Source organism: Prionailurus bengalensis, chromosome C1 (genome assembly GCF_016509475.1).
Source record: "Prionailurus bengalensis isolate Pbe53 chromosome C1, Fcat_Pben_1.1_paternal_pri, whole genome shotgun sequence".
In the NCBI taxonomy this organism is placed as follows: Eukaryota; Metazoa; Chordata; class Mammalia; order Carnivora; family Felidae; genus Prionailurus; species Prionailurus bengalensis.
Window position 1 is genome coordinate 93,069,208 of NC_057345.1, and position 26,655 is coordinate 93,095,862.

At 42.0% G+C, this 26,655-nt stretch overlaps 1 protein-coding gene and 1 pseudogene across 1 annotated transcript in view; one reads left to right on the plus strand and one right to left on the minus strand.

The window, feature by feature from the left end:
- Positions 1-2,265: 2,265 nt before the first annotated feature.
- The window catches only part of FNDC7 (fibronectin type III domain containing 7), a 29,713-nt gene continuing 5,323 nt past the window's right edge, over positions 2,266-26,655 (plus strand). Inside the window, exons 1-10 of the mRNA XM_043575725.1 lie at positions 2,266-2,328; positions 2,857-2,875; positions 6,975-7,229; positions 8,473-8,733; positions 12,637-12,894; positions 15,540-15,794; positions 17,289-17,546; positions 18,129-18,383; positions 19,580-19,834; positions 22,836-23,096. Of these exons, the coding sequence (XP_043431660.1) occupies positions 2,266-2,328; positions 2,857-2,875; positions 6,975-7,229; positions 8,473-8,733; positions 12,637-12,894; positions 15,540-15,794; positions 17,289-17,546; positions 18,129-18,383; positions 19,580-19,834; positions 22,836-23,096 (2,140 nt within the window). The remainder of the gene's footprint in view (positions 2,329-2,856; positions 2,876-6,974; positions 7,230-8,472; positions 8,734-12,636; positions 12,895-15,539; positions 15,795-17,288; positions 17,547-18,128; positions 18,384-19,579; positions 19,835-22,835; positions 23,097-26,655) is intronic.
- On the minus strand, positions 10,529-10,627 carry LOC122482303 (annotated as a pseudogene).

Sequence of the window (26,655 nt, forward strand, 5' to 3'; positions counted from 1 at the left end):
AGAGTATATACATACATACATATATTTTTTTAACTTTTTAATTAAAAATTAAATATGTGATTTGCAAATATTTCCCCCCAGTCTGTGGTTTGTCTTTTCATTCTCTTACTAGTGCAGAACTACTTGATTTTATGAAGTCCTATTTATCAATTTTTTAAATGGATCATGCTCTTTGCCTGATCTATGGTCACAAAGATTTTTCTTTTCTTTTTTTCTTCTAGAAGTGTTACAGTTTTAGGTGCTATATTTAGTTCCATAATCCATTTTGAGTAATTTTTTATGTGGTGTAAGGTATGGATCAAATGTAATGTTTTTTGTGTATGGTTATTTAATCATTCCAGTATCATTTGTTGAAAAGACTACCCTTTCTCTCTTGGATTGCCTTTTTGCCTTTGTTGAAAATCAATTGTCTATCCATGTGTGGATCTATTTTTGGACTCTCTACGCTGTACTATTGATCTATTTTGTTCCATTGACGTATCTGTTTTGATGCCAATCCTTGTAATTATTTAATCCTGTCTTAATTATTGTGGTTTTATAATAAGCTGAAGTTGGGGGTGGTAAATCCACTCCATTTTACTCTATTTTCGACAGAAGCAGATGTCAGAGTGATGAGTTTTAGCCTCAGATCCACCATTTAATACTTGTGTGATTCCATACAAGTCAATTAACAATGTTGATTACTCATTTACATATTTTTTATTATTAGAATTAAATATTACAGTGTTTGGATTAAATGCTTATCGAGAGGTTGAACTAGATGATGGCTCTGGAAATAGGAAGTGCTGGAACTACAGGGTGGTGCTGTGGATAAATGAATGGTATTCATTCAGGGTATCTTTCTCTGCACAGGGACATCCTCCTGCTCTTCCATCTTTTTATTTATTTATTTATTTATTTATTTATTTATTTATTTATTTGGGGGTGAATACAATCAGGGGAGAGGCAGAGAGAGGGGCTAGAGAGGATCCTAAGCTGGTTGTGTGCCGACAGGAGTGGGCCTGATGTGGGGCTTGAACTCACGAACCGCGAGGTTGTGACCTGTGCTGAAGTCAGGTGTTCAACTAACTGAGCCACCCAGGTACCCCCCTCCACTTTTTTAAAGATATGATTGACATATAACGTTGTGTAAGTTTGAGGTGTACGATGTGTTGGTTTGGTACATTAATATATGGCAATGTGATTACTATAATAGCATTAGTCAACACCTCTATCACATCATATACTCATCATTGTTGTATGCATTATGAACAATTAAGATTTAGTCTTTTAGCAACTTCGAAGTTCTTTAATACAATATTATTGACTATAATCACTATGTTGTCCATTATATTTCCAACACTATTAAGTTTATATCCTTTTTTTATGTTTATTTATTTATTTTGAGAGAGAGAGAGAGAGAGAGAGAGAGAGAAAGCAGAGGAGGGACAGAGAGAGAGAGAGAGAGAGAGAGAGAGAGAATTCCAAGCAGGCTCTGCATTGTCAGCACGGAGCCCCACGTGGGGCTCGAACCTAGGTTGAGATCATGACCTGAGCCGAAACCAAGAATTGGACACTTAACCGACTGAGACACCCAGGCGCCCTGTAAGTTTACACCCTTAAACAACATCTCCCCGATTCTTCTGCCCCTCAGGCCCCTGACCTTTCATCCTAGATATTGAAGCTTTGCAGCAAATTGCTCCTGACAGCAGAACTGATCACTTTGTATTGCAACAACCACAATAAGAACAACAAATAAAGATGAAAAAGAATGAATAAAACCGGTCAGGATCCCCCAGTTTAAGATGATCATTCCCTTATATCAATAGTTTTCTATACAGCTTTGTAAAATTTTATTTAGAAAAAAAATTTTTAGGGGCACCTGGCTGGCTCAGTCGGAAGGGCATGCGACTCTTGATCTTGGGTTTGTGAGTTCGAGACCCAAGTTGGATGTAGCAATTACTTTAAAAAAAGCTTTAAAAAAAGTCTTTTAAAGAAAAAGAGAACATTCTACATATACCTCGGAACACAGATTACAGTAGTTTTTTGGCCAGTTTGGTGTGGTTTTTCAACTCTTTTTTTCAGTCTTCGAAACACCTGTCCCTGTCAGCCTCCAGGTGCCCCCAGTTACGGGTCTGCTCGCACTAAAGGGGAGGAGCTACTTCCCAGAATCTGCTCCTAACGTTGCTGCCCAACAGCCCAACCACCGGCAGTGCTGCCCTCCTGGGGACCAAAGAGGACCCTGATCACTCTGCTGTGTGCCATGTGAGTCTTATATTCACCAGGATGGCTGGCGGACCCAAGAAATGTTTGTCTTTCATTGGATTCAGCCTTATCTGTCTTAAAATGGTGAGTTCACCGTTCCAACCCACCTGCAACTATTTAGGGGGGAACAAAGACATTTATTATCACTCTCTCTCTCTGTCTCTGTCTCTCTCTTTTTGAGAGATTAGTGGGTGGGGAGATAGAAAACAAAATAGTTTTGGACCATACCAAGATTGTATATGCTTGCATGTTTGAAATTTAATGCAATTTACTAGAGAAAGAAAACAAGATTATCATTATATTTTAAGAACAAAGATTTCTGAAAAATCTGTCAACAGCTACTGACTTAGTTCAATAGGCAGATTCAGGGAGAAAAATGAAATAGTAATGTGATCTGTTTCCAGCCTCTAAATTCTATTTAGGATTCCTTTGGGGTAGATTTGAGTTTGGGAAATAATTTGTGCAAATAAATGCTCTGTATGGATTCAGATATTGCTCGCATTATGAATGAAAATGTTGTGATACACTTATTACTGCTCCGATTTATGTTTTACATTTCCCCAAATGGCATTTTTCTTCATGGTTCTAATTTTTGTAAACTTTCCTTTTCAGGTTGCTTCAGCAAATACAGGTAAAAGTTTTTAAAACGCAAGTTTTCCCTCCCCATGTTTGATTTTAATTTCCACTGTTAATTCTTGGGCTACCCTGAAATAGAAAAGCTATCTCGGAAAAATATTCAACATCTCCTGAGTGTTCACACTGTGAGTGTAACTGGTAAGACAAATACATGGACCAAACTTACAAGTCCTCATAAGACCTTCCTATTGAGTACTGAGATGTATAAAAAGTAATGTAGTGATGGATTTCTCAAATTCAGTTGTCATTAGTAAAATATTATGGTGATTATCATTCTAGCCAAAGAAAGAAATTTTTAGCCACAAATAGTGAAAAGTCTAATTTATATAATTTTTCTTATTTGTATTCTGAAGAACTAGAGAAGAAAACTAGACATGTTTTTGAGTAAAAGCTTAGGATTCTCTACTTTTATAAGAAAGGATTTTACACTTGTAACAGTGCATCCTTAAAATACAGAAAATGAAAACTTAAGACTAGAAAAATTCTTTCTTTTAAAAAAATTTTACCGTCATTTTTGCTCAATAAATGACTAAAGCCAAGGATAATTTCTTTAGAGGAAATTTATAGTCAATGAGATTTTGATTATTTAGAGGACCCATGTAATATTGATCATATCACCAATAAGGGCTCATAGTAATTCAACGTAAATGAGAACAATTTTTATTTATTATTTTGTCTGCCACAGAAAAGGAAGTGCAATTAAGGTCATTTAAAAATTGGGCGGATTTTTAAAAAGATTTTTAAAAATTTTATTTTAGAAAGCGGGAGAGAGAGAGCGAGCATGAGCAGGAGAGAGGGGGGAGAGAGGGGGGAAGGGGGGACAGAGTGAGGGAGAGAGGTGGGAAGAGAGAGGGAGAGGGAGAGAGAATCTCAAGCAGGCTCAGGGTGGAGCCCCACACAGGGCTCAATTCCATGAACCTTAAGATCATGACCTGAGCCGAAATCAAGAGTTGGACGTGTAAAAGACTGAGCCATTCAGGTGCCCCAAAGATTTTTATTTTAAAGTAATCTCTACACCCAATGTGGGGCTTGAACTCACAACCCTGAGATCAAGAGTCACATGCTCAATCAATTGAGCCAGACAGGTGCTTCAATTTTTAAAATAAAATAGGGGCACCTGGGTGGCTCAGTCAGTTAAGCATCTGGCTCTTGGTTTCCGCTCAGATCACGATTCCCATGGTTCACTAGTTTGAGCCCTGCCTCAGCTCTGTGCTGACAGTGCAGAGCCTGCTTAGGGGTCTCTCTGCAGAGAGAGAGAACCCTCTCCCTCCCTCTCTCTCTGCCCCTCCCACTCTTTCTCAAAATAAATAAATAAACTTAAACAAAATAATAAAAATTTGACAGTGTTACAGATGGCTGACCCATAAAATCCGTGCATGTGCAATAAGTTTCCAAAAATTATCTCATGTTTTACTTGTATCCTTTACCTTATTCTTGAGAAACCTTCACGATCACCAGGAAGCAATGAAAAGGAATGGTTGGCCATATACAAAGTGACTTTTTTTTAGAAGTGGCCTTTGGGTGAACAAAGAACTAGAACAAAATCTACTTCTGTGTCTTTAGAAGGTTGCAGGAGACACTGAGCCCTCAGGGCGGGGTCCTTTTTAGTCCCACACTATCCACAGTATTTGAGAGAAAGAATGGGGCAGGCTGAGATACCAATGATGCTATTAATTGATTCATCTTGGTTTTTCAATAAATGGCATGTGCTTTATTGATACTATGTAGGAGGTTCCATTTTGGGTCTGTGTATTATGATTCTCTTTGGGTTCTGGAATAGGCTTTTTATCTGTGTCTGGCCACCGGGGCTGCCTGAGCTAATTTAGATCTCTATGAGTTGGTGGAATGCACAGATACTGAGAAGCAAAGGGTCTCTTTCACTTTTGACTGATCAGAGTGGTTGACTGCAAATCTAGAAAATAGAGTTATCTCTTTCGTCAGAGCAGTAAGTGGGCCAAACACAGAACTGAGAAAGAGGGGAGAACTCCTGCTAATTTATGGAGCCTTACACATCCCAGTCAGGCTTCTCATTTCTTTAAGGGAAGCATAGTACAGAGGTGTTGATCTTTCACTGCTATTACTGGTCAGATCCCACCCAGTGAAGCAGGCAATCTGTCTCTCCTGTGCTTACCCCAGACTCCCCAGGATTTCACCTTCTAGCACTTGTCCATGGCAGTGCCATGTGGTCTGGCTCTTCTAAGCCCAAAAATTGCTCATCCTAGTACACACACACACACACACACGCACACACACTAGCCCTTTCCACCTATCAAAGCTCCCTCGCATGCAATATTTAACTTAATCCTCACAACAATCCTGAGATGTAGATATTTTACATTTCAAAGTAAATCTTAAGATGTAGAAATTATTGGAAAAGGAGTTGAGAGACACAACCAAGTTAGTTAGAGGAAAGAAGACCTATAACACAGGACAAATAGCTGATAGCAGAAAGGGGATGATTGGGGGGTGGGGGAGGGGTGAAGAGGGGGCCCTTGATGGGGCTGTCTATCCTGCCATGGGGGAGAGGGGACATGGGTGCTTCCTGCAGTCACCTTCTGCTGGCCAATGGCTAAGATGAGCAGGTCTGCGACTTTTCCCCAGCATATGTAACTTTCAGAGTTTTCTTTCGGTGGCAAAAGAGACAGTCCTGGGTGACGTTCAAGGAATGTCTGGCCAGTGCACAGTGGAGACTTTGTTCAGTCTTGCAGATTGGCTATTTCTGAGTTGCTGCCAAAGCCAACCCTCTGGGCTATTGGTGCAGAAAGAGAAGTTGTCTATGCACATAGGGATTTGGCAGGTGGGGGTCTGCTGAGGGGAGGGAGTCGATACCAGTAAATCACACATTTGGTCTATAGTTACTCTTTCTCCTCTTTGCCCTATAGTTTCGTTTTGCCCTTTAGTTTTGAAGTTGGTCTATAGTGATTTTAGCCGGCAAGTGAGGTACACTGAACATAAAAGGCTAAGTGCCAGTTCCAAACTTAAAACCGGCTATTTCTGTTTGACCTTTTCTTCCACTTGGACCTCCTGCACCCAGGGCATTTTTGTGCCTGTGGCGTTTTACAATGTTGTAAATCTTGTTACCATGCTGTATCTCTTACCCCTTACCCAAAGTGCAGGAATGCCTTATATAAACTCATGACATAAGCATTGATGTCCCACAGACAAACCATGGCCTGGCCCAGGTGAGGAGAGACCACGGCACCTCCTTCTTATGCTGGGGCAGGTGTTTTGATGGAGAGTGGGACAATAATGTTTATTTTTGTTTTATATAGAAGAATCTAAAAATGGTTCCACTCTGATAATATGAAAGAAAGTACGATAGAGCAATCGTAAAACAAAGAACTCAATGTTCCCTCTTCCTCCATTAGATTAGATACCTTGTGGGAAATGTGCAAGTGCACGAGATGGAGACATAGCCACAGCAGAGGTGAGACCCTGGTCTTCAGGTGGAGGCAGTGGAGCATAGGTGAGGGGCTGGGAGGGGAGATTGGTGGCAGCAGAGAAGGCCTGGGAATTCACAGAGTGCCAAACCAGTGTGGAAGCCTCTGGAACGAAGCCCCTCAATGACTCTCTCCTTCCTCTCAGAGTTCTTTCCCACAATCATTCCCTGCTTTTTTTTTTTTTTTAAAGTAGGCTCTATCCCCAATGTGGGACTAGAGCTCACAACCCCGAGATCAAGGGTCGCATGCTCTACAGACTGAGCCAGGCAGGGGCCCCACTCCCCACTCTGATTTAACCCTTTGAAAAGTACAAAAAATACAAATTATCCCAGAGGCAACTGGGAAAAACCTCTTTGAAATCCCATTCTGAATGAGAAGTTTGAGCTTTCTGGCTCTCTTTTGGAGAGTAGCTTTGCATTTCTTTTTCTCTGTTTTGTCTTGATCTTGAAAATGAGGGCAGGGGCGCCTGGCTGGCTCAGTCGGGAGAGCATGCGACTCTTGATCTCAGAGTTGTAAGTTCGAGCCCCACATTAGGTGCAGAGATTACTTAAAATAAAATCTCTTAAAAAAAAATAGAAGAAGAAAAAGAAAACGGTGAAAGAAGTAATCTTCATAGATATCCTAGCTAATGTACAACTTCAATATCTCTTCCAGCTCCTGAAATACCCACTATTGATCAGGCATATTCAAAAATCAGCACCAGCATCACTGTGGAATGGGCCACAGTGCCAGGGGCCACCAGTTATCTCCTCACGGCTGAAGATGGAGACACTGTCACTGAAACCATGGTGGCCAATTCCCCAGGCACTGTGACAGGCCTGAAGGCTGCAACCTTGTACCAAATCACTGTCAGATCCGTCAGTGCCACTGGGAGAAGCCCAGCATCGCTTCCAAAGCAGGCAAAGACAGGTACCTGGATGCTTGTCCTCTGTCGGGCTATTGTTTGTGACCTGGATCCGTTATACTGAGGCTGCAAGTACATGATATAATTTTGTGTCATTTGAGTGCCTATGATTCAGGGCCCAGAGGTGAAAGCCACCAGATGTTTTAGGAATTCAGATATCTGTGGAGGTGGTGGTATTTAAATTCCAGATGCTTTGGAAAATAAAACCCATTTTGGGCGTCTTTACGAACATCCCTGCTTTTAAGGGCACCTGGGTGACTCGGTTAAGCATCAGACTTTGGCTCGGGTCATGATCTCACAGTTAGTGAGTTCGAGCCCCACATTGGATTCTTGGCTGACAGCACAAAGCCTGCTTCAAATTCTCACTCCTCTCTCTCTGCTCCTCTGCCCCTTTTCAAAATAAGCAAATAAACATAAAAATTTTCTTAAAAAATATTATAAACCATCATTTCCCCATATTATAATTACAGGGATATTTTATATAATTTTTTACAAACCTCCAGTTGAAAGTCATGCCTAATATTAGAGTTATTCTGTTCCCCATTCCTTTAATGAGTCATTTGTGATTAATACACATTTAGATAGTCACATTATTTATATATACATTATATATATTTTATTATTTTATAATAATGTGTATTATAATACACATTATTTTTATTTATTTATTTATTTATTTATTTATTTATTTTAATGTTTATTTATTTTTGAGACAGAGAGAGACAGAGCATGAACGGGGGAGGAGCAGAGAGAGAGGGAGACACAGAATCCAAAGTAGGCTCTAGGCTCTGAGCTGTCAGCACAGAGCCCAACACGGGGCTCGAACTCATGGACCATGAGATCGTGACCTGGGCCGAAGTCGGAGCTTAACCGACTGAGCCACCCAGGCGCCCCTATTTATTTATTTTTGAGAGAGAGAGCGCAAGTGGGGGAGGGTCAGAGAGAGAGGAGACAGACTCCCAAGCAGGCTCCATGCTGTCAGCTTGGAGCCCAGTGTGGGGCTCAAACTCACCAACTTCAAGGTCATGACCCAAGCCAAAAGCAAGAGTTGGACGCTTAACCAACTGAGCCACCCAGGTGCCCCTAGATAGCCATTATTTAATGGAACTCTACCTACCGTAAATCCTTTTGCAAAGCAAATAATTATTTCATAATATGGATGATCAACCTCAAATTATTTATTTCTAAATCTGAATTATCCTGTATTGGAGTTTCCTAACACAAATGCATGTGTTTTTGTCTTCATAGTGTTGGCTGCACCAATTCTAGAAGTAAGCTCTCCAAGTCCAGACTCTATTCTTGTGCAGTGGGAAGCTGTATATATGGCAATTGGATTCTCTGTGTCCATTATGCGAGCCAATGGTTTGGGTAGAATATGGAAAGAGAATACCACAAACACCTCCTTGAGATTCACCAGGTTAGATGCTGGGACTCTCTATACCATAAAGGCCTATGCGTGGAATGCCAATGGAACCCCTGGGGATGACTCCACCTGCAATCAGAGAACAAGTAAGGACTTCCCAGCTCAGCCTCAAGCAATCTCCCTTTTGATTAATGAGAGGCTATGCATCATAGCTGTTGGAAGCGGGTGTTAACTGATAAGTACAGAGCAGCTGGCGGTAGATATTTAAATTTATTATGAGTTTATTTATAGTGCGGTAGTTTAAACGCTGACTGCCTGTATAAAGAAATGCTGCTCAGAATACACAGAGCATGGCTTCTCTGTCTCTGATATCTAACTTATTTCAAGCATACACATGCCGTATCACACAACAGGAGATGATTTTTGCTAGGTTTATGAGTCTCCCCGACCCTTCCTAGCTTAGACCAACAGCATAAACAGAAAGAACTGGGACAAACAGGAATTCATTTTATTCAGTAGCCATTTAGTGAGTGTGAGCCAACTTTGAGCGAGCATTGCTCTAGAGATCCAGCAGCAAACCAAACAAAGTTCCTGTTGGTAGGGTACTTTATGCTGTGCTGGGAATCAGAATTTCAGATATATTGCCCCACACCTCAGCTTAGGCCTGCTCAGGGGATCCTACTGCATGATACGTGGAAACCCAAACCGATCTGCTGGAGTAAGCCAAAAAGAATGAGAGGGAGAGGGAGGGAAGGAGAGGGATTTTTTTTCTCTCGAGACAGAGTAAGCCACCCACTGACAATGTGGCCTAATGCCAGACTCTCACCAACCAGATAAGCTGTTTCATCCCTTGGAGAGGACCAAGGAAAGGGAGGAAAGAAACCAGAGCTGTTCTTTCCAACATACCCTAAGTTTGGAGGGTGGGATGGAAGCCCCATTATCTGTGAGTCAAGACAGAAATTCAAGGAGAAAGGGTGTGCCTTTTGTAATTCTTCTCTAGAGCGACATCATAGCAAGGTGGCCTTAAGGTGATTCTTGATGGGCCTGGTGAGTCAGGATGTCTGTGATAAACCAGTCTCTCCCGGCCTTTTTCTATGCATTCATTCATTCTTTCTTTCCACAAACGTTAACTGAGGGCCCACTATGTACTGGGCATCATTTAGCTGATGGGGACACAAAATCAATTAAAGTGTAATCCCTACACTTGGAGAACTGATTGTGTCTTAGGGGAGACCAATGCATAAATCAGTGGTTACAGTTCAGTGTAACAAGTGCTTTGAGAGAAGGATTTGCAGGCACAGAGTGGTATGAGAGGAAACCTCTCCATCAGGCTGGGGTCAGGGACAGCCACCTCCAAAAGTGACTGTTTTCTTAAAGCTTTCCTTTTTCATTTGTTTCCCATGTTTAAACATATTTTAGAGTATTGGGGTGCCTGGGAGGCTCAGTCAGTTGAGCATCCAACTTCGGCTCAGGTCATGATCTCCCAGTTCACGGGTTCGAGGCCCGCATCTGGCTCTGTGCTAACAGCTAGCTCAGAGTCTGGACTGAGACAGAGTCAGTCTCGGATTCTGTGTCTCCCTCTCTCTCTCTCTGTCCCTCACATGCTTGCTCTCTCTCTCTCTCAAAAATAAATAAAACATAAAAAAAAATTTTTTTTTTAATTTTTTAGAGTATAGATTTAGCCTCTCTATTAGTTTGCTAGGGCTGTCTTAACGAAGTGCCACAAACCTACTTAAACAACACAAATTTGTTGTCTCCCCGTTTTGGAGGCCAGAAGTCTGAAATCAAGATGTCAGCACAATTGGTTCCTTCTCAGGACTATGAGGGAAGGATTTGTTCCAGGCCTTTCTCCTTGGCTTATAGATGGTGCCCTTCATAATCACATGGCATTCTACCTGGAAGTGTATGCCTATGTCCAGATTTCCTCTTTTTATTTTTTAATTAGTTAAGTAATGCTTCATGAATTTGCATGCCATTCCTTATGCAGGGGCCATGCTAATCCATATCATTCCAATTTTATTATTTAAAAAAAATTTTTTTGATGTTTATTCATTTTTGAGAGAGACAGAGACAGAGCATGAGCAGGGGAGGGGCAGAGAGAGAGAGGGAGACACAGAATCCGAAGCAGGCTCCAGGCTCTGAGCTCAGCACAGAGCCTAACGTGGGGCTCCAACCCACCAACTGTGAGATCATGACCTGAGCTGAAGTTGGATGCTTAACCAACTAACCCACTCAAGCGCCCCATGTATCATTCCAATTTTAGTATATGTGTTGTCAAAGCAAGCACAAAATTTTCTCTCTTTCTAAGGACACCAGTCATATTGGATTAGGGCCCACCCTAATGATCTCATCTGCACTAATTGCATCTACTATGACCCTGTTTTCAAATAAGATGACATTTTGAGGTACTAGGGGTTAGGGCTTCAACATATGAATTTTGAGGGGACTCAATTCAACCCCCCAACAACCCCCAATACTGTACTCATTTTTCCTGGTTCTCCCATCCCCCATGTGGAAAGAGCTGGTTGTCCTAAAATACTGCAGGCTACTTTTACTAGCCTTAACCCAGAATTACTTCAGAGCAGAACTGCCTCTGCAGGTAAACTAACCAGGAAGCAGGGGAAGGGTCCTGTAGGACCTCGAAGGCCTATAGGAGAAACATGGCAGGGATGTGCCCTGTAGAGGATGAGTTGAGTGCCTGTTTCCTCAAACAGGGCCTTGCCTGCATAACCCAAGTGTGTCTAGAAGTTGCTGGTTTCTGCTCATATGCTATGCAAGCAGGTCTCTAATGCCTTCCAGGTGGGCCTCATTACAGCACAGATCCCCAACACAAAAGGATACTTCTCAAGCTTTCTCAAAAGGATAACCCTGAAAAGAGGAAGGCATATTTCTACAAATGTAGAGGGAAGTTTTTGGAGACACTAAAATGACTGCTCTAATATATGACCATCACACTTGATACTTTCCTTTCTTCCCTTTGATTTTGAATGGAATGAAATTCTGCTCTTTTAGAATCAGTTATGACCTAAAAACACTTACATAAAAAGTCTTAGCAGGTGTCAGAAATAAAGAAGGGAACGGTGTCTGGCTGTCTCAACTAGTAGAGCATATGAGTCTTGATTTCAGAGTTGTAAGTTCAAGCCCCATGTTGGTGTAGAGATTACTTAAAAATAAAATCTTTAAAAAAAAAAAGTAGGGGTGCCTGCCTGGCTCAGTTGGTTAAGCATCCAACTCTTGATCTCAGCTCAGGTCTCGATCTCAGGGTCGTGAGTTTAAGCCCTACATTGGGCTCTGTGCTGGGCATAGAGCCTAGTTAAAAAAAAAAAAAAAAGTAAAGGAAGGATATTGTTGAAGCTACTCCGTTCAGCTTCATCTTTCGATAATAGAATATTTGACCTACCACTTAATAATAACATATCCGTAGGGCCCTTTTAGCCCTTCACATTTATAATCTCATTTAATTATTCAATTACTTGTTGTGTGTTCACTGATTCATTCAGTGAATGAATGAATGCTTATTTAGCACCTAATATATGTTAGGGACTGATCTTATTAGATCCATTTTTTTTTTAATTTTTTTTTTCAACGTTTATTTATTTTTGGGACAGAGAGAGACAGAGCATGAATGGGGGAGGGGCAGAGAGAGAGGGAGACACAGAATCGGAAACAGGCTCCAGGCTCTGAGCCATCAGCCCAGAGCCTGATGCGGGCTCGAACTCCCGGACCGCGAGATCGTGACCTGGCTGAAGTCGGACGCTTAACCGACTGCGCCACCCAGGCGCCCCTTATTAGATCCATTTTACAGACGTTAAAAAAAAAAAAAGTAAATAACATATTAAATAACATGGATAATGTCGCATAGCTAGTTATGAGTTTGCATAGTCAACGGCAGATGTGTTACCTTTAAGTCCCAATTTTATGCTCTAAACGCTTGCAATTATCCTACTATCGTGGTACGTCATCCTCCAAGCTCTGCAATGTTGTTAGGCCAAATCTTACTTGGATTTTCGAGGCTACTGCAAAATCTTAATTGTTTCTTAAATATCTAGGTCCTCGTGCCCCTGCCAGCATTCAAGTCTCTCTTGACGGTGGGGCTCTGAAGGCTTCTGTTTCATGGGCCCCAACGGAAGGAGCTTTCAACTATACCGTGATGGCTTTGAGTGACTCTTCGGAGCTGAGCTGTAGTACGACTCTCAGTGCCTGTACTATCTCCTCCCTACAGTGTGGGACTGAGTACCTAATTTCAGTTTTAGCAAGTAATGATGCTGGGTCTAGCAAGTCAACTTCATCAGAGGCCCTAAAAACTGGTATGTAAGCAAGAGTGACTGTGGGGCTGGCAAGCCAGTGTGACTGCCATCAGGGAAACAAATAACCACCTGATAATGTTGATAATGTTCCAGAACATTCTAGAAGCCTGGTCTAAGTGAAAGCATTGAATGGGACATTCTAAGGAGTTTAATGTGATAGTAAAACTGGATATCACGCATTGGAAAAAGCACATCTTTGAAAATTAGGAGTCCTGGCTCCTATTCTATTCTTTCATTAATTGATTATCTTTATACTTTGTAAAGCTGTAAAAATTCTAGGATCCAGTTGGAGTTATACATAGGTTTAACTGTGCAGTACACACAGTGGCCTCTTCCTTACGTCATGTTTTGCAGACCTATGCTGGGTGGGAGCTATTTTTTAAATAAAGGTGGGCAGGGGGCACCTGGGTGGCGCAGTCGGTTAAGCGTCCGACTTCAGCCAGGTCACGATCTCACGGTCCGGGAGTTCGAGCCCCGCGTCGGGCTCTGGGCGGATGGCTCAGAGCCTGGAGCCTGTTTCCGATTCTGTGTCTCCCTCTCTCTCTGCCCCTCCCCCGTTCATGCTCTGTCTCTCTCTGTCCCCAAAATAAATAAACGTTGAAAAAAAAATTTTTTTTTTAAATAAATAAAGGTGGGCAGTCTATAATTCTGAGTATGTGCTTAAATATCTTCCTATTTTCATCTTATCAGAAAAATGAAGGCTTACATATGTGGAGGTTTACTCCTCTATTTAGAAACATTTCTGTGTTTTGGTGATGGGAACTAACATTTAGTGAAGACCTTCTATGTACCAGGCACTATAAATACATTATTTTATTTATCTTTCATGACAACTCAATGATGTAGGCTCTATTATTTCCTTTTTCAGATAAAAAAAAGTTTAGGTCTGAGAGTGACGTAATTTTTCCAAAGTCACACCAATAATAAGCGCTAGAGCTAGGATTCAAGCCCAGGTTTGCCTGATTTTAGTCCTCTAAGCCAAAGAAAATGTAGATAATCACAATAATGTCCACTTTACCCAGCAGAGAGAACTATGTCATCCTGAGTTTAAAAGGCTTCTGAACAGAGAGGAAAAGAGCCATCACCAAGCTGATGCAGTGTATTTTACAGGGAAAAAATAAGCCAAGCCCTCAGATACACAGTTTCTTTTTTTTTTTTTTAACTTTTTAAAAAGTTTATTTATTTATTGAGAGAGGAAAGAGGAGACAGAGAATCCCAAGCAGGTCCTGTGTTGCCGGCACAGAGCTCAACATGGGGCTGGGTCTCACGAACTGTGAGATCATGACCTGAGCTGAAATCAAGAGCGGGACACTTAACCAACTGAGCCACCCAGGAGCCCAGATGCACAATTTCTTATAGTTATGTTAAATTAAGGTCACTGATAGCAAACCTGGTGATTTGGCTTCTCTTTTGAGAGTTATAATTTGCTGCAGACAGCCTATTAGAAATGGTTATGAGGTTGGAATAGCTGAGAGTGAAGGAAAAAATCAGAATACACTTTCAAAAGCATAGCAGATCCAAGTTAATCATTTAATGCAGGAGAGAACCCTCCAGTGTTTCCCAATCTTGGAGGCACATTAAGAGCATCTGGGGAGCTTTTTAAAAATCCACCTAAGATCAACTAAATCAGAGCTTCTGGGAGTGGAGTCTGGTATGACTAGTTTGTAAAAGCTCCTCACTTAATTCTAATGTGCAGCCAGGGTAAAGTGCCACTGAAATAATCCTGCATGTCTACAGTTGGGTGGCATCAGTTTGTGTATAAAACAATCAGTCATGGGACGCCTGGGTGGCTCAGTTGGTTAAGCGTCCAACTTACGGCTCAGGTTATGATCTCACGGTTTGTGAGTTCGAGCCCCGCATCGAGTTCTGTGCTGACAGCTCAGAGTCTGGAGCCTGCTTCGGATTCTGTGTCTTCCTCTCTCTCTGCCCCTCCCTCGCTTGTTTGTTCTCTGTCTCTCAAAAATAAATAGACATTAAAAAAAATTGTAAAACAATCAGTCATGATCATGGGAACAGCCCAACTTACCAATAAAAGAACTATGTTTCGAAAGTGCTATGTGTTTCCTGGGTCCCAGAATTGTGAAATATATTTTAGGAAGATTCCACTAAAGATGGCTAAAATTTTAAAAGCTTAGAGCTTGAAAGAATAAACTTCATTTGAAGTCATCCCTTCATTCTATGCTGATCCTGGCATTTCCTTAACACAGAAATGAATGCAATGTTAACCAAGGTGATCCATACCTATTTCTTTTATTTTTTAATTTAAAAAATCTTTTTAATGTTTATTTATTTTTGAGAAAGACAGAGTGTGAACGGGGGAGTGGCAGAGAGAGGAGCAGACGCAAAATCCGAAACAGGCTCCAGGCTCTGCGCTGTCAGCACAAACTGTGAGATCATGACCTGAGCCGATGTCAGACACTTAACCAACTGAGCCACTCGGGTGCCCCATCCATGCCTATTTCTGACATTGTCTAGCATGTATTGTGTGAGATAAGTTTTACAACATGTGAGAATGCCTTGTTGGTTTGCACATACTGTTTGATTTATTCCTTGTCCGTGGCATGTGATATTCTGGACAATTGCAAAGGTATAAAGAAAATCTCTTGCAGGACTCTCATAGCTGTTTATTATTTACTGTTTCCTAGTTGCTTGTGCACCTGGAAGAGTGACCATCCAAGAAGATCCTCCGGGCCACCTGTCTGTGGCTTGGTCCAATGTAGATCTGGGTGATTACTATGTGGCCTTTGTGAAGAGTGATGATGGCTTGGAAGTCCACTGCAACACATCCCTCACCCAGTGCAATTTCTTATCTGAATGTGGCTTCACTTACTTTATTAGTGTTTTTGCCTATAACAAGGCAGGGCAGAGTCCTCTGGGCGATGTGTTCAATTATACCACAGGTAAGTTGCACTTGATGCTTGTGAAGGGAGTTCTGAGTTCCCTGAACTCAGCAGCAGCATAAATCACCTTTGTGATAACTGACTGACATAGGTTACCTGGGAGTCATTCCAGGGTCAAGAACAGAAAGAGAATCTCTCCTCTCACATTCTTTCCAGAGCAGGAAATTTTGGGTTCATGGACCCAACCTTAACAAGAATGCAAGGCGTAGAAGTGAAAAGAGAGCAAAGAATATAGTTGTTCATACCTGCTCTGAAAACTTAAACCCTCCACCATGATCTACTGAGTGTTCAGCACCCTGTGCAAGGTGCTGAAGGGGACACAGTCCTCCTGTCTCAGGAGTTCACCCTTTCCCCAAGACCGAAAACAGAGATGCCATGGCAAAGGCACTGCCTGGTGTGGAAGGCTCTGCAGCAGGACACCTGTCCTAACTTGACCTCTAACTCATTTGAAAAATGGGGATAAGGACATTACCTTGCTAGTTCCTTAGTATCCTTAGTATGCAAAATGGGACAAATAATAATGAGAGCATGAATATGAAATAGGTCTTTGCATGTGGTAAAGCACAGTGCAAAGTATTTTTTATTAGCATCATTATTACTATTATTCTCCTCTACTAGTCTTGGATCTTCTAGGGAGCAAGGACTGTTTTATTTACCTCTTCATCCTCAACGTTTCTTATACTGTGATTGGCATATGGGAAACGCTTGATGTTTGAAGAATGAATGGAGTGAGTTATTTAAACTTAACCATATTTACAAATAAAAACATAATATCATTGTGTATAACTAGCTGTATTACAATAAATTTTATCAAGTTGAAGGAATCAAATAATTGATGCCTTTGGAAAATGGAATAAGAGGCTATCAATCAAGTCTCAAGAGCACAGGAGGGCCTTCCAGAAGGAGTGACCTTGAACTGGATATTTAAGGATGAATGGAATGTAGGTGGGGCAAGGGCATCCCAGAAAACTCCAAGCCATGCTAGACATTTGTCAGAATTTGTCCATGACATAATATAGGGTCTGTTCTAAGATGTACTAATACAATGATCCTTCCCCCTCCTGCAGCCCTCAGTCTTATCTGGTTAGTGTCTGGAAAGACTGATAGGATTGGGAACTTAGACTAGGTATAATTTTTATCAGGCAGAAGAGAGGAACAGCATTTCAGTAGAGGGTTAGCAGTCTTCAAGGCATAAGGAAATGAGAGCACATGTAGGGTGGGGAATTGAGGGAATTGGTGAGGGGAGGCACAGCTGAACATGTAGGTTGGATGCAGCTTGTGATGACCTTGGACGTCATGCATAGAGGATTTATCCTTTATGTAGTGGGTGTTAGGCCAAGATCACAGCTGGAAAGACCTGTAGGAGGTTCTTGGAGCAACTTGGGAGGGCTGTGGCAGAAGCTCTGGGCCCTGGGAGATCAGGACTCAATGCCCCCCTCTGACATCCTTGTTCCTTTACTGACCTCCATTTTCTCTCTCTGCTCCTGCTTTCAGCCCCCTGTTGTCCTAGCGATATTAACCCTGTGTTGGTGTCCAGTGACAGAGTAGAGATTGTCTGGTCTCCTGTCCGTGGTGCCGAACTTTATGAAACCAAGGCTGTAGATGGGTTCAAAGTGGTTGAGTGCAATGACACTGCTCCTGCTTGCACCCTCTCCGCTCTAGAGTGTGACACCAAGTACAACATCACAGTGTATTCCTTCAGCGAAGTCCGGGGCAGCAATATGTCATGTACTTCCCGATTTGTAACCACAGGTACGATACAGCTATGATTTCCTTCACTGCTGTCTGAACTATTCACCCTAGCTATGGGCATGCCCTTCATGATGGGCATTCAGCAAGAACTGTAAAACCACTCTTTGTGGGGACCATCAGAGCCCCTCTCTTCCTACAGAAGGGCAGAAGAGTAGGTAGAACAAGGAAAGTGGGGGGAAAAAAAAAACAAAAAAGGAGATTATGGGGAGAGTGGAAAGCTTCCTCAGTAATTACTTCAGCCATTCAGTTCCTCTGACTTTTGGGGGGCGGGGGGGACAGGGAACTCTCCGTATTCACGCCACGAGGGTTAAGACGGCAAATGTTCATCTTAATTACTTTTGCTTTTGGAGTTCAAAATGCCCCTTAATATTTTCCAGTGAGTCTGATGCTAAAAGAACCTAATACCATGTTTCCACACAAAGGCTCTGTGAATCTGGCCTACATGCTCATTATGTTTGAAAGCAGGGATGATCTCATGTTAGGGCGGTGGGGGAGGCGGGGGTGGGAATCACATTTAGACCAGATGGCACACCTGATATTTTTGACTCACACTGTTTCAATTAATAATCTAAAATCGCTTAGCTCCTTGCAGTCCCGAAATAAAAAACGTTTCAAAGGATGCATTCTCCATGATTCGTGTGCACTGGCGATCCACTAATGACGATGCCACTTACACGGTGACTGCCCAGGGGGAGAAAGGGCTGTATCGGTGCAGCAGCACGGGAGAGTCCTGCGTGGTGGGGAGCTTGCCCTGCGGCTCCGTGTTCTCCGTCACTGCGGTGGCTGAAACACAGGCAGGGCGGAGCCTGCCCAGCTTCAGTGTGCCCCTGGAAACAGGTAGGTGGCAGCCTCCATCCTGAACGTTGACTTCAATGTGGTCTTTAGAAATTGTTATGACATGAACTTTCTCATTTCGTTGGCCCTAACTGTGATAGAAATACATTATACTCTCTGGCCTTTCAAACAGCCCAGTCTTAGAAAATAAAACTTGCCATGTTTGGACACAGTTTCTGTAAAAATAGCATCAAAAGACTCTAATGTATTCCTATGCTGACATCAAAGGAGGAATACATTGACGCTGCAAAACATTGATTTGAATTCACATTCCTCCATGACATAATCTCCCGAAACAACGAACAAGTAACCAAATGAGCTGGCTTATGTTTTCTTTCTTTGGCTCAGCCATTTAAAACCTTTCTGTGTAAAATGCTTTCTGAGTTTCAGTTTTCTGGTAAAAGGGGAGAATGGATTGCTCGGGTGGTTGCAAATGTTAAGTTAGTTAATGCTGCAAGCACTTACTTAGCATGGTGCCTGATGCATACACAGTAAGAGCTTGATAAAAGAAAGCTGTTACAGCTTCAAAGCACTGTGTGTGAGAGAAATTTAGCAAATTACTTAAAGCTTTTGGACATTATTTTCTCTTATATACAATGGATGGCACTTTGGACTATAAAAGTTGAAATGTAAAAAGCAGCAGAATAGAGACCATGCCCAATACTCAGGAAGATTCTAGATATCCTATATCCTGTTTAACAATCTCTGAAAATTTGAGAATTGGCTGTGATATTCTTAGGTGGCTAAAAATATTGCAAGCTTTTATATCAATTAAGTACTATGAAATGCATGAAAAAGGCAACATACTTTTAATTGCAAAGGCTGTGAAATGTTACATTGTGAGAAGAGGTGAATACAGCCATTGCTTTGAAGTTTGCAACTGGAATTGTTAAAGTTGGGAAACAACAAAGGATTTCTTTCTTATTCTGAAAACATTGGGAGGAAACTCACATTACCCACAGCCAGTTAGTGCTCCGCCTTCTTGGGGAAAGCAACCCCAACGTAGAGTTGATGTTAAATGATGTATCAGAGGAAATGAGATTGCACTTAACAAAAGGAGATTTTGCTTAATAATTAAAGATTTGAGAAATGCAGGATACTGAATGGCATACAGACAAAATACCATTCTCTGTCATTTTCCCACAAATAACCCTCAGTGGAAATAAATCCCCAATTCTTTCTCTTCTTCCCCACCTAAGTGCCGTGCTGTCCAGCTGGTCTGACAGTAACTCAGGTCACCCAATCAGTAATCAACGTGAGCTGGACTGTTGGGACCGGGGCCCAAACCTATGTGACAGTTCTGGAGTCGCACACCGGACAGTCTAAGTGTCTCACCCATCAAAACCAGTGCCTCCTGGGATGTATCACATGTGGCGTCAATTACACAGTGGCATTAAAAGCGATTAGTGCCACTGGGTTGACTGCAGACTGCACCTACCAAAGTTATTCCTCTAGTAAGTGAATTCTAAATTCCAGCTATGGAGTATCAATATGGACTTCGACTATTTTTTTCAAGTTTCTTTCTTTATTTACTTATTCATAATTTTTAAAAGTTTATTTATTTATTTTGAGAGAAAGCATGAACTTGAGCTGGGGAGGGGTAGACAGAAGGAGAGAGAAAGAATCCCAAGCCGGCTCCTCACTGTCAGTGCGGAGACTGATGTGAGGCTCAAATCCACGAACCGTGAGATCATGACCTGAGCCAAAATCAAGAATTAAATGTTCAACCAACTGAGTCACCCAGGCACCCCTAAGTTTTTTTATTTTTTTGAGAGAGACGGAGAGAGCATAAGCAAAGGAGGAGCAGAGAGAGAGGGAGGATCCCAAGCAGGCTCCAAGATGCCAGCACAGAGCCGACATGGGGCTCAAGCTCACAGAACTGTGAGATCATGACCTGAGTTGAAATCAAGAGTTGGAGGCTGGGCCCAACTGACTGAGCCACCTGGGTACCTCAGGACTTTGACTATTATCAATCCAGACGTAAGCCCATCCTTCTCATTTAAAAAGATCCTGCATCTCCATTCTGCTAGCATTATAAATTCAGATTCTTTTCTAAAATGTTTACAAGTTTCCTCTTAACTTAGAACCTCAAAGCGTCAGAGGCTTCTGTTGGTGGTTGATGAATTGATTCCCTTGGTAACATGGTTCAGGTATACTTTTTCTGAAGGCAGGACAGATTTATACGGCACAGCTACCCGCTGCACAGAGTAACTCAGTCTGGCAGAGTTTCCAGAAAGCATTTAGGTCACACATTCTATTTGTCTTGAATTCTTTTCTTCTCATTATTATTATGCTATCACCTCTCTCTTCTAAACCACTCCATCTCCTTCAATGGTTTCTTATTTCAACAGGCTGAAAGAGCACTGTCTACTGACAGTATTGTATCTTGTTCTTCACAAAGAGCAAATCATTAGGGAATAGCAGGGGAAGGTAGTGGGTATGGGGTTAGCAAATAAGATTGATTCTCTTGTGTGAATCTAGTCCACTGAAGTGGCTGTTTGGGGCATGCTTTTGAAAAAAGAAAAGAAAACTCCTGAAAATGCTTTTTTAATGAGAAAGTACAATCATTAGTTCACCGTGTCTGCCCCAGGGCACGGGATGGGAGAGCTAAAATATAATTTTGCCTCCCCAAGGGCAGTAGAAAAGGTCTTCAACTAGGAGTCTAAAGATACAGCTTCTGGGGCGCCAGGGTGGCTCAGTCTGTTAAGCATCCGACTCTTGGTTTTAGCTCAGGTCAGGATCTCAGGGTTATGAGATGGAGCCCCGCGTGGGGCTCCATGCAAGCCTGCTTAACATTCTCTCTCTCCTTCTCTCTGCCTCTCCCCAGCCTGACGCCACCTCTCACTCACATACTCTCTCTCTCCCTCAAAAAAAAAAAAAAAAAAAAAAAAAAGAAGTTTCTTATAAGCTTCGTTGCCTTATCTTCCCTAATGTTTCCTCATTGGTAAGAGAAATTGTAATAATTATAATGTGAAAGCATTTATAACATGCTACACATACGTAAGCTGTTTCATACTTTCTTTGGGACCATTATCTTTCATTAGATTTACTGCCTGCATTCTTACCCTGATATCCAGTTCTGGGAATATGGCCCACTGCTTATCTTCACATGTAAAAAAACCTTTCTTTAAAAGAAAGAACAAATCAAATGAACCTGATTATCTATAACTGAATGTTTTAATCATCATACAACAACATTTTAATTTTTGTTACTGAGTAAGCCACCATTCGGTGCCCTGCTTGACACCTGATGTGTGTAGCTTGCTCAGGGCATCTAGCAAAGAAAACAGAAGGACCTAGTGAGCTAGCATGGACAAAGTGTGGATGAGCAAAGCCTGGTCACTTGACTCTTGTGTAAGTGACTACTCCCCAAGTGTCATGCTACTCAGGTCAGCAAAATAGGTATTTTCAGTTAAAGCTGATAGCAGTTAATGGGGCACCTGACTGGCTCAGTCAGTTAAGCATCCAACTCTTGGTTTCAGCTCAGGTCATGATGTGGCTTCATGAGTTGGAGCTCCTTGTGGGGTCTGTGTTAGCACAGAGCCCACCCGGGATTCTCTCTCTCCCTTTCTGCGCCTCTCCTGCTCATGCTATCTTTCTCAAAATAAATAAATAAATAAAATTTTAAAAACCTGAATGCAGATGATTTAAATTCAATCCCACTAAAATCTTGTGGAACTAGGGCATTATGAAAGATCTTAACAAGGATTCTATATACTTGGCTCACATTTGTATACAATACATATCTGCCAAGTGGAGATTTTTTTGTAATGTTTGTTTATTTTTGAGAGAGAGAGAGAGAGAGAGAGAGAGAGAGAAAGAGTGCAAGCAGGGGAGGGGCAAAGAGAGAGGGGGTACAGAGGATCCAAAACGGGCTTTGTGTTGACAGCAGACAGCTCGATGCGGGACTCGAACTCATGAACTGTGAGATCATGACCTGAGCTGAGGTCAGAAGCTTAACCAACTGAGCCACCCAGGTGCCCCACCAAGTGGGGAGTTTTTTTTTTTTTTTAATTTTTTTTAATGTCTTATTTATTTTTGAGAGACAGAGACAGAGTGCAAGTGGGGGAAGGGCAGAGAGACAAGGAAACATGGAATTTGAAGCGGGCTCCAGGCTCTGATCTGTCAGCACAGAGCCTAACACGGGGCTCCAACCCAGGAACAGTGAGATCATGACCTGAGCCAAAGTCAGACGCTTAACTGACTGAGCCACCCAGGTGCCCCAAGTGGGGACTTTTTAACTCACTGTTGTTCTCCATTAAAAATTCTTGGTTCACCTCAGCATCACACATGGATTTCTAATCATGTGGCCCACCACAGAAAGAACTTGAGTACCCCTTCGAATAATGCTCTAATCATATATTATTTAGGTTACTTATCTTGTTTCCCCACTGTAATAAAGGCCATGTTTATCTGATGGTGGAATAAGTGATTTGTGTCTGTTTTTATCCTCAGGTGCCTGCTGCCCTTTGGGAGTGAAATTATATAGGCTGAGCCCTAATGGCATCCGAATCTACTGGCAAGCCTCCAGGGGCTCTACCAATTATAGCACTGACCTCTACGGTTCTAAAGGCATTTTCACCTGTGCCCCAAGAGCTGGCCTCAGTTTTTGTGATGTCACCGAGATACCCTGTGGGGATGTATATACCGTGATGGTCTCACCAGTTGCTGAGACAGGACTGAAGCTTACTTTCTGTCCAAAAAAAATCTATTCAGGTAGAGCAAGTTACAACACTTTATTTGAAACTAACCCTGAACTCAATCTGTCAGTTAAGACTCAGAGCAATCACACTTATTTGCTATGTTAGGAAGGTCAAAGAGGTGTGAAATTTCTATATGTGGCAGGCAGATTCTGGCTACGGGGATCTCAAGCTTCTTTGCAACTGTGATGTTTTCTTATTATATGATTTGGAGACACTCCTCCCTTCACTGTTCCTTTCTTTTTCAGAAAAAGGACCAGATGCTTGCTGTTGAAATAGTAAAGCAGATTTAAAATGATTTTTTGCTTTGAGATTTGGGAATCGATTTTTAACATAGTCTCAGAGATAATGATAAACACCCTGAAATATTGGAAATTAAGAGACTTGAATCTTGATCTGCACAGGTTCGAGAAGTTGGAGAATCAGGGGAAAAATGAATTTATAAATCAGAAGCTAGCTTTGGAAATATGAGTGGGCAGGCAGTCTGTGGTCACAAAACATGACTGTCAGCAGCTGCCATCTCACCAGAGCTGGCAGAAATTAGCAATTCCCCTGTTCTGTCTTCCAGCACCTTCTGCTACCTTGCCCGGAGCATAGACATATATTTTTCATATATTTCTAAAAAATAAATTTTAAGAGAAGAGATAAGGCCCTAGAACTTTATAGGTGATCACAGGAAGAGGAATAAATACTGACTCAGAAACCTTTACTGATAACAGAATGTAAAAATTTCTAATTATGTATAGGTAGCAGGAAGGCTCAAATGGCCCCTGGACAGAACCAGGCCAGGTCTTCTTAATACTGTTCTTGCTGCCCTTGGCTGTCATGCTCTGATTCCTTGTATTTTCATTATCTTGTCCACAGAACAAGCTGGCCCAGAGTAATAATGCCCTATGGGAAGGGACAGGAATAGGTTCTTGGGGTGAGGATCAGATCTTAGGAAAAAGAGACTCAATACCAGTGTTTCGTCATATTTGTATTGTTTTGTAATTTATCAAGAGTTTTCACATTCAGTATCTCATTGAATGCTCAAAATAACTCTATAAGGTAGATTCAACACGTTTTATTAGCTCCAACGTATAAATGAGAAAATTGAGGCTTCCAGCCTCTCAAATCTCTTATCTATAACTCTTCTAACCTCTAAATTCATATTCAAACTTGATACCTCTACCTGGAGGTGCCCCAAGGCATTTCAACTCCTCAGGGCAAAAGGGAACTCCTGATCTTCTGCAGTTTCTAATCTTCCTCCCCGCATCCTTATTTCAGGTACACAAGCTAGAAATCCTTCAGTCAGAGGTGCTTGGGTGGCTCAGTCCGTTGGGCCTCTGACTTCGACTCAGGTGATGATCTCACCATCCGTGAGTTCAAGTTCTACATCGGGCTCTGTGCTGACAGCTCAGAGCCTGGAGCCTGCTTTGGATTCTGTGTCTCCCTCTTTCTCTGCCCCTCCCCCACTAGTGCTCTGTCTCTTTCTCTCTCTCAAAAATAAAATAAGAACATTAAAAAAATGTTTTTAAGAACCCTGGAGTCAGCTTCAGCCTCTCCTTTACCCTCTATATTTAAGGGGTCTCCAAGTCCTGTCCTATTCACTTTGTGATGTTTTGAGGTTTTTAAAAATATTTTTAAAAAACATTTTAAGTAATCTCTACACCCAGGGTGCCTGGATGGCTCAGTGCATTGAGCATCTGGCTCTTGATTTCAGCTTAGGTCATGATCTCACAGTTTGTGAGTTCGAGCCCCACCTTGGCCTCTATGCGGACAGCATGGAGCCTGCCTGGGATTCTCTCCTCTCTCTGCCCCTCCCCTGTTCTATCAAAATAAATAAATAAACATTTTTTTCAAAAACTTAAAAGAAGAAGAGTAATCTCTACACCCAACATGGAGCTTAAATTTACAATCCCAAAATCAAGGGTCACATGCTCTACCGACTGAGCCAGCCAGGCACCCCACAATGGTTTTTAAATCTAACTTCTCTTCTCTCCTACACCTACTGCTATATGATAGGCCCTCACCACTTCTCCCCGAGACTACTGCCCCAGTGTTGTCTTCTGGAGCTCATGCCAGCCTCCATGCTATTATCAGAGTTGTCATTTCTGGACACTGATCCAATTATGTTTCCTTTATGCTTCAGAATCCTCAAAAGTGTTCCATTGCCCCATGGGATAAAAGTCAGTACTTAGAGCATGGCATTCAAAGCTCCTCACAGTCCATCCATAGTTAGTCTTCCTACATTTGCACTGTTCAATAGATATTTAACACAAGCCATGTATGAAAAAATTTAAATTTTCTAGTAGCCACATTAAAAAATTAAAAACAAATAGGTAAAATTAATTTTTTAAGTTTATTTATTTATTTGAGCAGGGAGGGGCAGAGAGAGAGACAGAGACAGAGAGCGAGAATCCCAAGCAGACTCTGTGCCATCAGTGCAGAGACCAACATAGGCTCGATCCCACAACCCTGAGATCATGACCTGAGCTGAAATCAAGAGTCAGACGCTTAACCAACTGAGCCACCCAGACTCCCCAGGTAAAATTAAATTTAATTATATATTTTAGTAATCCAACGTCTCCAAAATATAATTTCAACATGAAATCCATGTAAAAATTTCACATTATTTTTTCCACACTAAGTCTTCAAAATCTGGTGTTCATGTAATACAGCATACCTCAGTTCAGACTAGCCACATGTGGAGCCCTCAGGAGCTACATGTGACGGGCGCCTGCTGTGTGGAACAACACAATTCTAGGCTCATTCCACAATATCTGTCCTAAGAGGACTCTATAGTATAGCTGCATGGAATCATTCCCACACACCTGCCCTCACCACACACATATACCGTGCCGTACCATGCTTCTGAGCTGATGCAGTACTCTTCTCTTTGCCTGGGGTTCCACCTCTGCCAAGGGAATTTCCTCTTCTCTGTTAAGTCTTCTCCAATTTTTAAAAAAATGTTTATTTTTGAGGAAGAGAGCGAGCATAAGGTGGAGGAGGGGCAGAGAGGGGGACAAAGAATCCAAAGCAGGCTCTGTGCTGAGAGCAGAGAGCCTGACTTGGGGCTTGAACTCATGAACTGTGAGATCATAACCTGAGCCGAAGTCAGACCCTTAACTGACTGAGCCACCCAGGTGACCCAAGTCTTCACCAATTCTTAGAGGCTGATTAGTCTTTGTGCTCCCTCTTTTGTGGCCCCATATCACCCTTATCTTTACCCCGCCATACAGCTGTGAGTTGAAAATGTGTTATTTCCCCTAATAAATAGTAATCTTTGGACTCTCAACATATAGCACATAACTATCTCCAATATATTTTAAATTAAAAAATGAATGAGTTTATGTGTTTGCCTATGATCCCACAGCCAGTATGTCAGCCACTAGAAGACCTTGTTATCAGAATACCCTCGGAACGCCTGGGTGGCTCGGTCGGTTGAGTGTCTGACTCTTTTTTTTTTTTTTTTTTAATTTTTTTTTCAACGTTTTTATTTATTTTTGGGACAGAGAGAGACAGAGCATGAACGGGGGAGGGGCAGAGAGAGAGGGAGACACAGAATCCAAAGTAGGCTCCAGGCTCTGAGCTGT